Source organism: Schistocerca serialis, chromosome 1, assembly GCF_023864345.2.
Source record: "Schistocerca serialis cubense isolate TAMUIC-IGC-003099 chromosome 1, iqSchSeri2.2, whole genome shotgun sequence".
NCBI lineage: Eukaryota > Metazoa > Arthropoda > Insecta > Orthoptera > Acrididae > Schistocerca > Schistocerca serialis.
Genome location: NC_064638.1, coordinates 1278232843 through 1278245036, shown reverse-complemented (window position 1 = coordinate 1278245036; position 12194 = coordinate 1278232843). Strand labels below are relative to the sequence as shown.

General features: G+C 40.7%; 1 protein-coding gene across 1 annotated transcript in view; it reads right to left on the bottom strand.

Moving 5' to 3' along the window:
• The window catches only part of LOC126419578 (transformation/transcription domain-associated protein), a 435226-nt gene that overhangs the window by 291336 nt on the left and 131696 nt on the right, over nucleotides 1-12194 (bottom strand). Inside the window, exon 22 of the mRNA XM_050086768.1 lies at nucleotides 4732-4907. Within this exon, the coding sequence (XP_049942725.1) occupies nucleotides 4732-4907 (176 nt within the window). The remainder of the gene's footprint in view (nucleotides 1-4731; nucleotides 4908-12194) is intronic.

Below are 12194 nucleotides of genomic sequence, written 5' to 3'. Positions count from 1 at the left end.
ATTAAGTTCCAATGCAGCCCTTCAAAGAAAACTAGTAGAACACAAAGTAATAATAAGCCTTAAATTCTACAGATTGATTGCACTATAAGGGGTTCGTTTTACGAATAGCAGTAGAGGAATATACATTCACTTGAACAGGCATTCGGTTCTATGATTGTAGTAAAATCCTAACTTCCATTCTTATGTCAATATTATTTACTCTATAATGTTGTTTCCTTAAGGTCTTAACACATTTGTCTGTGTCAAACCGCTGAATATTACTGAAGAATGATTATTGATAACACAATTATTATTGAGTGTATTAAACAGATGGCATGCGTTTCTTGATAATAAATGTATTCTTAAATGGCAAACTGTTTTCAGTGAGGGGTTGGGGAGGAGCTGTATTATCAGATGTAGTGAACATTTCAGACAGATTACAATTTCTATTCTGCTCTTTTCTTTATCTACTTTCATATGACTGCACTGCTGTGAAGATAAAATGAGAACACAAACATACAAAAGATTTAATAAAATAGAACTGATGCCAAAGACACTGGAATCATTCGATTCCAATACTAGCAACAGGGAATAACAATATTAATGTGGTAATAGTAAACTGCAGGAGCGTCTATAGAGAGGTCCCAGAACTGCTCTCATTAATAAACTATCACTTTGCCCACATGGTACTAGGGATGGAAAGTTGGCTGAAACCAGACGTAAACAGTAATGAAATTCTAAACTCAGAATGGAATGTATACCGCAGAGACAGGCTGGATAGTGAAGCGGGAAGCGTGTTTACAGTGACAAAAAGTGCAATAGTATTGAAGAAAATTGACGGAGATCGGAAATGTGAAATAATTTGGGTGAAGGTCACAGTTAAAGCAGGTTTAACATGGTAATTGGATGTCTCTATAGGCGCCCTGGCTCAGCAGCTGTAGTGGCAGAGCACCTGAAGGAAAATTTGGAAAATATTTCGAGTACATTTCCTGGCCACATTATAGTTCTGGGTGGAGATTTTAATTTGCCGGATATAAACTGGGAGACTCAAATGTTTATAACAGGTGGCAGGGACAAAGAATCCAGTGAAACTTTTTTTAAGTGCATTATCTGAAAACTATCTTGAGCAGTTAAACAGAGAACCGACTCGTGGCGATAACATATTAGACCTTCTGGTGACTAACAGACCCAAACTATCTGAAACAGTTAATGCAGAACAGGGAATCAGCGATCATAAAGCGATTACTGCATCGATGATTTCAGCTGTAAATAGAAATATTAAAAAAGGTAGGAAGATCATTCTGTTCAGCAAAAGTGACAAAAAGCAGATTACAGAGTACTTGACGGATCAACACAAAAGTTTTATCGTAAGTACAGATAGTGTTGAGAATCAGTGGACCAAGTTCAAAACCATCGTACAATATACATTAGATGAGTATGTGCCAAGCAAGATCGTAAGAGATGGAAAAGAGCCACTGTGGTACAACAACCGAGTTAGAAAACTGCTATGGAAGTAAAGGGAACTTCACAGCAAACATAAACGTAGCCAAAGCCTTGCAGACAAACAAAAATTACACGAAGCGAAATGTAAAGTGAGGAGGGCTATGCAAGAGGCGTTCAATGAATTCGGAAGTAAAGTACTATGTACTGACTTGGCAGAAAATCCTAAGCAATTTTGATCTTATGTCAAAGTGGTAGATGGATCAAAACAAAATGTCCAGACACTCTGTGACAAAATGGTACTGAAACAGAGGATGACAGACAAAAGGCCGAAATACTAAATGTCTTTTTCCAAAGGTGTTTCACAGAGGAAGACTGCACAGTAGTTCCTTCTCTAGATTGTCGCACAGATGACAAAATAGTAGATATCGAAATAGACGACACAGGGATAGAGAAACAATTAAAATCGCTCAAAAGAGGAAAGGCCGCTGGACCTGATGAGATACCAGTTCGATTTTACACAGAGTACGCGAAGAAACTTGACCCCCTTCTTGCAGCGGTGTACCGTAGGTCTCCAGAAGAGAGTAACATTCCAAAAGATTGGAAAAGGGCACAGATCATCCCCATTTTCAAGAAGGGACGTCGAACAAATGCGCAGAACTACAGGTCTACCTCTAACGTCAATCAGTTGTACAATTTTGGAACACGTATTATGTTCGAATATAATGCCTTTTCTGGAGATTAGAAATCTACTCTATAGGAATCAGCATGGGTTTAGAAAAAGATGATCGTGTGAAAGCCAGATCGCGCTATTTGTCCACGAGGCTCAGAGGGCCATGGGCACAGGTTCCCAGGTAGATGGTGTGTTTCTTGACTTCCGCAAGGCATTTGATACAGTTCCCCACAGTCATTTAATGAAAAAAGTGAGAGCATATGGACTATCAGATCAATTGTGTGATTGGATTGAAGAGCTCCTAGACAGCAGAATGCAGCACGTCATTCTCAATGGAGAGTAGTCTTCCGAAGTAAGAGTGATTTCAGGTGTGCCACAGGGGAGTGTCGTAGGACCATTGCTATTCACAATATATATAAATGACCTTGTGGATAACATCAGAAGTTCATGAGGCTTTTTGCAGATGATGCTGTAGTATATTGAGAGGTTGTAACAATGGAAAACTGTACTGGAATGCAGGAGGACCTGCAACGAATTGACGCATGGTGCAGGGAATAGCAATTGAATCTCAATGTAGACAAGTGTAATGTGCTGCGAATACATAGAAAGAAAGATCCTTTATCATTTAGCTACAATATAGCAGGTCAGCAACTGGAAGCAGTTAATTCCATAAATTATCTGAGAGTATGCATTAGGAGTGATTTAAAATGGAATGACCATATAAAATTAATTGTCCGTAAAGCAGATGCCAGAGTGAGATTCATTGGAAGATTCCCAAGGAAATGCAATCCGAAAACAGAGGAAGTAGGTTACAGTACGCTTGTTCGCCCACTGCTTGAACACTGCTCAGCGGTGTGGGATCCGAACCAGATAGGGTTGATAGAAGAGATAGGGAAGATCCAACAGAGAGCAGTGTGCTTCGTTATAGGATCATTTAGTAATCGCAAAAGCGTTATGGAGATGATAGATAAACTCCAGTGGAAGACTCTGCAGGAGAGACACTCAGTAGCTAGGTACGGGCTTTTGTTGAAGTTTCGAGAACATACCTTCACCAAGGAGTCCAGCAGGATATTGCTCCCCCCTACATACACCTCGTGAAGAGACCATGAGGATAAAATCAAGAGAGATTAAAGCCCACACTGAGGCATACCGACAATCTTTCTCCCTATGAACAATACAAGACTGGAATAGAAGGGAAAACTGATAGAGATACTCAAGGTACCTTCCACCACACACCGTCAGGTGGCTTGCGGAGTATGGATGTGGATGTAGATGTAGATGTAGTCAATTCCTAGAGCACAATGATTCTTGGACTTGTGGATTCAGCACATGACTCATGTCTAATTAAAACCATTATGGATAAACCTTTTTTACTCTAATATTGTTGCAGAAGTATAGTATAAGTGAAAATATTACCTACAAGCTACCTACTTAATATAAACTATACTTTATTTCAAGAATTACTTTTAATCTTGAATTTTTTTATTATTATTATTATTATTATTATTATTATTTACTACCCCAAGAACTGATTTCATTAAAAATGTATAGTTGCATTTACAAGCCAATCTATGTCCCTAATAACTCTTCCCCAAGTCTCAAGCAGATTTTTCAACTTGGTTAGCCAAGAACTACAGAAGCAGTGTTGCAAAACACTTTTTACAATACAATACATTAGTTTAAATTTTTTTATAAGTGCCACTTATCAATTCATCTTTAAAATGCATAAATGCCCTAGCATTTATGAATTTTGGGCATTTGCTCAGGCATTTATTCTGGGCATTTGCCCCAACTTATAAATGCCTCTGGGCATTTCACATGACTAGTATAGTGACTTAGCATGGTGAAAGAACCATTGTGGGAACAAACTGCCTGCTGGCTTCTGTCTCGGGTTCTTCGGCCGACGTTCATCTAATGATTTTTCTGACGTTTCGCCAGCACGAGTGGCTGGCATTGTCAAAGCTTCACCCTCCATTGTTGGGATATCACATTACCATTTACACTCTGCTGCAGAGTTAAAACTTCATTCAATGTGAAAGGAAATTTGGGGTAATGATTTCTACAGATCCTTTATAAAGGCCGACTTCTAGTAGTTTTTAAGACACTAATGACATTCACATAAGGTTTTTTTCACATTAACAGGGAGTTAGTTAGTTTTTTTTTTTTTTTAATAGTAATATTATTGCAACAGAGGTATACTTCCTTTCATCACATGCTTATTGCCCTACCTGCTAGCCCAGCAGAGTAGGCAGGACCTGCATTGGGTTTTAAAAACTGGCAGATGTGTCACGAATCAAAATAATAGAATTTGCTTAGGGTACCTCTGTCGTGAAGAGTACTGCCCTTGAAAGACATATATCCCAGTTGAAGTCCCAGTCTGGTACAAAATTTTAAACTGTCGGGACGTTTCTTTCTTACTTGCGAGACATTTTCTTGGTTTCCAAGCTATGTCAATCCAATAAGCATGCTCAAGGTGCTAACAAATGTCTCCACCATTTTCATCAGGAATAGGTAGTGAATGCCATGATTAGTATAGTACGATCATTCTCCTTTTTTCTTCATTTCTTTGGCTATCCTTCATAATCAAAATTCTGAGGCTAGAAACAGGTTCCACCCAATAAGAGTAAAAGATGACTTACTCGCTGTTTTGTGCCCAGAATGTTGGTTGCTGTTTCTAGGATAAGTATCAAAGCTAGGTTGCCAGGTTTCAGCAGTTCTTTCTCTTCATGTCCCATTATTACTGCAAGGGCATCAATCAGCACGAGAGGATCCATCCCGACCAAAGCAGACTGTCTAGCGGACATTGAAAATGGACCTGTTGAAATAAAAATTTACATCAACAGACTGCAGAAAAAAAGCCATATCCAATTAATTCATCTGTAACTCCACCAAATATGCAGAAGAATACCATGTTACAGATTTCCCAAAAGAATTTTTCAATTATTGTAGATAGGCTCCAAAACTGCATTCGAACTTTGAAATATTATTTTCAAACATGCCAGAAAATTAAAACAATTCATATAAGAAAATGATAAATGTATGTCACCAAAGTTGTAAATATAGTATAAAATAATAATCAGTCATGATTATTTGACCAAATTATCCAATCAAATCACTGTTTTATCCCAAAAGTTTTCAAAAATTAGTAAATATAGTAACTAATAACGCCGTTGATTTTTTTTTTTTTTTTTTCCTCAATGTTGAGGGAAATATGTCACCTTTCACTGACTGGTATCAACATTTCTTATGTAAATAAAAATTTATTTCACTATGTTTTCCCCCTGTATTGGTTTTGGCATGGTGGGCATCTCCCAGGTAATACAATTCACCAAAATTTGATCAACTATGGATTCTCTCACCTTCCACTGTCCCACTTTCCCCTCCCTATCTTACAGAACACACATGCACCACCTCCAAACAGCATGATGCTGTAAAGTTATAGATGGTAAACAAACACCACAAAATAATGTCGTGTGACGAGGGCCACCCGTCAGGTAGACTGTTCGCCTGGTGCAAGTCTTTCGATTTGACGTCACTTCAGCGACTTGCGCGTCGATGGGGATGAAATGATGATGATTAGGACAACACAACACCCAGTCCCTGAGCGGAGAAAATCTCCGACCCAGCCGGGAATCGAACCCGGGCCCTTAGGATTGACATTCCGTCCCGCTGACCACTCATGGGCTTGTAATAGCTACAACATGGGACAAAAACAGGAAAACAACATGCGTAACAAAGAGAGGACTAACAAAAATGAAACAGTACTAGAAATTCCTGAATAGTATATAAATAATGGAAATCCATATATACTGACTGTATCCTGCCACACATTACTGTGGCTGAGTCTGACCAAAAGGACAAATGCTACACACATAAGGAAATTGGACATACATCTATCTCCTTCTTCCCACTGTCACTATCTGTCTTCCTCCCCCCTCTACCTCCTCTTCCCCCCTTTATGTCCCATCACCCTCTCCACCCTTTCTCTGTCCATCCCCCCTCCCCCATCTACACCTTTTCACACTCAAGGTCTATTTCCACCCACACCTCTGACCATATCTTTCTCCCCCCACTCTCTCTCTGACCTTGAGTCTTGTTTATTGTTATTGCAAATTCAAATTCTGTAGCAGTATTGTAACTGTAAGCCATAATACAAGTTTGCTGTTTGCTATCAACATTTCACTATCTTTCTTACAAACATACACACACACACACACACACACACACAGACAGACACACACACACAGAGAGAAAGAGAGAGAGAGAGAGAGAGAGAGAGAGAGGGGGGAGGAGGAGCCTGCTTCTTCAAGGGACTATTTTTCATGAAAATAAAAAAAGGCCAATGTAACATGTGAGATATAACTTTTTATGTGGTAAAAATATCAATATAATGGAAGGAAACATTCCACGTGGGAAAAATTATATATAAAAACAAAGATGAGGTGACTTACCGAACAAAAGCGCTGGCAGGTCGATAGATACACAAACAAACACAAACACACACACAAAATTCAAGCTTTCGCAACAAACTGTTGCCTCATCAGGAAAGAGGGAAGGAGAGGGGAAGACGAAAGGAAGTGGGTTTTAAGGGAGAGGGTAAGGAGTCATTCCAATCCCGGGAGCGGAAAGACTTACCTTAGGGGGAAAAAAGGACAGGTATACACTAGCACACACGCACATATCAATCCACACATACAGACACAAGCAGACATATGTCTGCTTGTGTCTGTATGTGTGGATTGATATGTGCGTGTGTGCTAGTGTATACCTGTCCTTTTTTCCCCCTAAGGTAAGTCTTTCCGCTCCCGGGATTGGAATGACTCCTTACCCTCTCCCTTAAAACCCACTTCCTTTCGTCTTCCCCTCTCCTTCCCTCTTTCCTGATGAGGCAACAGTTTGTTGCGAAAGCTTGAATTTTGTGTGTGTGTTTGTGTTTGTTTGTGTATCTATCGACCTGCCAGCGCTTTTGTTCGGTAAGTCACCTCATCTTTGTTTTTATGTGGTAAAAGTTACATTTATGATCTACCCCTGCCGCCCTCCCCTGTATTTTCGTAGTTTTTGTACAATATATGCACATATTAGTCATCGAAATACACGTCAGAGATTTGTTTATTATCCAATAAAGGTTATTTGAGTTTGTATTACATTTAGACGCTGGCATAACTGGAACTGGTAAGCATTTGAGAATTAGAAACATTTGAGTTAAGTTTTATTCATCATAATCAGTGTTTTTGGGAAGCCTGCAACTGTCATTAATTATTTAAATGATGAAACACTGCACTATTTACGAAATTTTTTCATGCTTAGCACAATGCGGTTCAAGTATTTATTCTCATTGCCAAATGCAAATACATAAGTATTTTGTGTGATGTCTGCATATACATTGTTCTGACCTCTTGCAGAGTAGCTGTCTTTTTGACGTTATACAATAGCCTGCCTCCTCCATTATGTAGAAAAACACACACACACACAAACACACACACACACACACACACACACACACACAAAAACCACAAACCATCATTTACATTTTTTGTTTGTGAAACATTACAAGAAATACTTACGTAAATATTTGCACCTGACATCAACAACAAACTCTCAAAACATTTACTGCTAAGCATGAAAAATGTGTAACTGGCACAGCAGTTTACTATTTAAACCAGAAACATTTGAGAAACACAAAGTGATAGCAAAGGCAAGGAGGTTGGAATAACATCACTGACCAAAGGTGTCAAGTAGTGCTACAAGTGGCCAAACACCGAAATGCGCAAAATATGGGTCTGAGTAACACAAAGGCGCCATGATCACAAAGCTACGAATGCACAATAGAGAGTTAGAGACACTTTGAAAACAGTTTTAATCAGTCATGATACCTTTCTTCGAACAAACCTAGTTCCTCCTATCAGCCACACTGCTAAGGGGCAGCGGCAGGAGATAAAGCACAAATTGTTACGACTTTTAACAATTCAGATCTGCTGAGTACAGCATCCTCGTGTCAAGAACTTAACCATGTAATATTTGTTAACACTACTTGAAGGCCAATGCCATGCCGTCATTTTATGTCACACTAAAAACATTGATCATAAAGTGTAAATCATAGGAAAATTATGGATGTGTTAATGCAAAATTGGGCTGAACTGACATTGTTAGCGTAGGAAATTTGATGGGAACAATAAAAAATGTTGTAAATAACGAGAAAACATTAATTCTGCGAATGTAAAAGCAGTGTTATATTGTGTGTGTGTGTGGGGGGGGGGGGGGGGGGGGGGGGGCTGTGTGTATGTGGAAGTAAATTGATCTAATAATCTTTAAGATTTTCTGTAACAATGTACCCTGTATATATATTTCATGTATTATTCTGTATCATATATACACACATCAAAAACAGTTTTACATCACCTTGGTTCCACGAGTTCTGGAACCCATACAGAAAATTGGAATAGAGAGCAAGAGCAACATCAACATCATTTCTGCCCTTTTCACTGCTGATGAAAAACCACACACGGCGTGTTGTACCATCACACAGCGAGACCTTCAGAGGTGGTGGTCCATATTGCTGTACACACTGGTACCTCTAATACCTAGTAGCACGTCCTCTTGCATTGATGCATGTCTGTTTTCGTCGTGGCATACTATCCACAAGTTCATCAAGGCACTGTTGGTCCAGATTCTCCCATTCGTCAGTGGCGATTCGGCATTGATCCCTCAGAGAGGTTGGTGGGTCACATTGTCCATAAATAGGCCTTATCAATCTATCCCACGCATGTTTGATAGGGTTCGAGTGATGACATTGCCCTGAAGGAAGCCATTCACAAGATGTGCATGATGGGGGCGTGAATTGTCGTCCATGAATACGATTCCTCGCCAATATGGTTGTTACGATGCCTTCCATGACCACCAGTTGCTTATGTCGGCCCCACACAATGCCAACCCAAAACATCAGGGAACCTCCACCTTGCTGCACTCACTGGACAGTGTGCCTAAGGCGTTCAGCCTAACCCGGTTGCCTCCAAACATACTTCCGACAATTGTCTAGTTGAAGGCACATGCAACAGTCATCGGTGAAGAGAAAGTGATGTCAATCCTGAGCGGTCCATTCAACATGTTGTTGGGCCCATCTGTACCGCGCTGCATGGTGTTGTGGTTGCAAAGATGGACCTCGCCATGGATGTTGGGAGGGACGTTGCACAGTTTGGCTCATAACAAGACGTCCTGTGGCTGCACAAAAAGCATTATTCAGCATGGTGGCATTGGCGTCAGGGTTCCTCCGAGCCATAATCCGTAGATAGCAGTCATCCACTGCAGTAGTAGCCCTTGGGTAGCCTGAATGAGGCGTGTCATCTACAGTTCCTGTCTCTCGGTATCTCCTCCATGTCTGAACAACATCGCTTTGGTTCTCTCCAAGATGCCTGGACACTTCACTTGTTGAGAGCCCTTCCTGGCACAAAGAAACAATGCAGACGGGATTGAACCACCACACCTAGAATAGTTATCCATTGCCCTCCCAATCTCGGAAATATTCTTGTCAGACCCTATGCTACTTCTGCACCCATCTTGCTACCCTATGGGTACTACCCCTGTGACTATACCCACTGCAAAACTTGCCTTATGCACCCTCCTACCACCACCTATAACAGCCCTGTAACTGGCAAAACATATACTATCAAAAGGAGAGCCACCCGTAAAACGATACGTCATATACCAATCGTTTTGTAAACACTGTTTAGCCTTCTACGTCAGTATGACAACCACAAAATTATCAATTAGGATGGATAGGCACAGGAAACTTGCAACATCCTGTTGCAGAGCATGCTTTACAACATGACATTCGTGACCTCGGCGCCTGTTTCACCACATGCACCATCTGGATTCTCCCCCCAGACACCAGTTTCTCAGAACTCCGGAGGTGGGAACTAGCACTACATGTCCTTGGTTCTCGCCATCCACCTGCTCTTAATTTATGTTAATTTGTTCTGTCTCAGCATTTCTTCACTGTTAACTACTCTTTGCTTCACTCTGTTTCAGCTTTCTACATCTTTCTTTGTCTCTCCTGTCTATTATTAACTACCTCCCTCCCATCTCTGTTACATACAACGCACTTAGCTTTTCACTCTTATTAACACAGGCATGGTGTTTAAGCAGTAATCTCTGTCTGCATATTGCCCTCTCTTCCACCTTTAAGCTCTCAGGTTTTCAAATCTCGTCTGATGTGGTCACCAACAGTCAGTCTTTCCCTCTTATCCTGTATGGGAAGTCTCCCCTGATCCACGGTTCTGGATTACTTTCTCAAAATCTACCCCTTTTCCTAGACCTCCCCAGTACTTTTCCTTCCCCTTCAACACTTCTGCCTAAGGAAGGAGTCACTGGCTCTGAAAGCTTACCAATTACAACCATTTTTTATGTGTGTGTCCTCCTGCCACTTGGTGAGTAGATTTTTTTATCTATCCAATTAAATAAAGATGCCTTTTTGAGAGACACATATAGTAACACCATCTATCTGAACTTCACGAAACTAGAGGGGCTGAAGCGGCAATATTCCACCATGTTCCAGAGCAAATTTCGCATTGTTTTCAACCAAAATTGGTCAACAACAAAAAAAAAGTGTCACAGTACACATTTAACACTCCTCACATAAATAAACATTTAATATGTAAGGGGAACATTGTTAACATATATCTTTGTGTGTGTGTGTGTGTGTGTGTGTGTGTGTGGTGGTGGTGGTGGTGGGGGGGGGGGGGGGGGAGTTGTTAGCAAACAGAAAAATTGTATTTATGGCTTATGATTAGAACACTAATACAGAATCTGAATTTGTAACAAGATTAAACAAGACTCAAGGTCTGAGGGAGGGGGGGGGGGGGGGGGGGGGGTTTGGAGGGCGCTGGGAACGTCGCCCTGGAGGAGGAGGAGGAGGAGGAGGAGGTTAGTGTTTAACGTCTCATTGACAATGAGGTCATTAGAGACTGAGTGCAACTTTAGATTAGGCAAGAAAATCAGCCATGCCCTTTAAAAGGAACCATCCCGGCATTTGCCTGAAGCGATTTAGAGAAATCACAGTAAACTTAAATCTGGATGGTCAGACGCGGGTTTGAACCATAGTCTTCCTCAAAGCGAATCCACTGTGCCACATTGCTTAGTAGGGGTGGGAGGAAACAACATAGAAAGTGGTAAGGAGGAGATGGTCATAGAGAGAGGGCATGGAGAAGATTGATGCAGAAAGGGGGCGGGAGGAGATGGGATATAGAAAAAGGGGGGAGGGGCAGAAGAAGTGGAGAGAGGGGAGGAGAAGAATATGGATCCAGACACGGGGGAGGAGGTGACGTACAGAGAGAGGGGAAGGATGAGAAAGGGGGTGAAGGAGATTGTGACATATATTCATTTCTCATACATATTAGAAATGTATGCTTTTTCTTTTCATTTAACCAGACTGAGACACAGAAACATGAGGCCAGCGACAGACAGAGACAGAGAGAGAGAGAGAGAGAGAGAGAGAGAGAGAGGATGAGTGTGCGCATGCAAGTTTGGGGCATTCCAGTAGTACATAAAAATGCCTGTATTCAAATGAAATATTGTGCCATAATTTCAAAGCAATTACTGAAGAACTTCTAGAGATACACAATTTTGTACAAATGAACATTTACATTTTTATTTATATGGATGCATGTTGTTGGTCAATAACTGGATGTATAAAGGACAGATCTGGACTGTCTTGGAGGAGAATCAAAGTTCACCATTAAAAATGACTGTTTCCTGGTTGAAGAATGGTTGCACCACTGTCAACACTGAGTTGATGCAAGACAGTATGAATACAAAAATCATGGTGCAGGCTGCCTCCTATTGGGACAGTGTCATCAAAAGAGGCTGTGAAAATATGTCTTTCAGAAAATTTTATTAAATGGCACAATAGATATGCTATCAGTAAAGCAAATAACATCATTGCACATTTCACACCAGACACAAAGATCAATTTCTGGCCACACACCAGTAACAGAAGGTGATCAGGGGAGGTATAAGCAATATCTGCAAATCAGACAAGCTGAGAGCAATGTCACCTCATCTGATTACCTGATGACACTGTCTTGATTTGATGCTACCTGATGACACT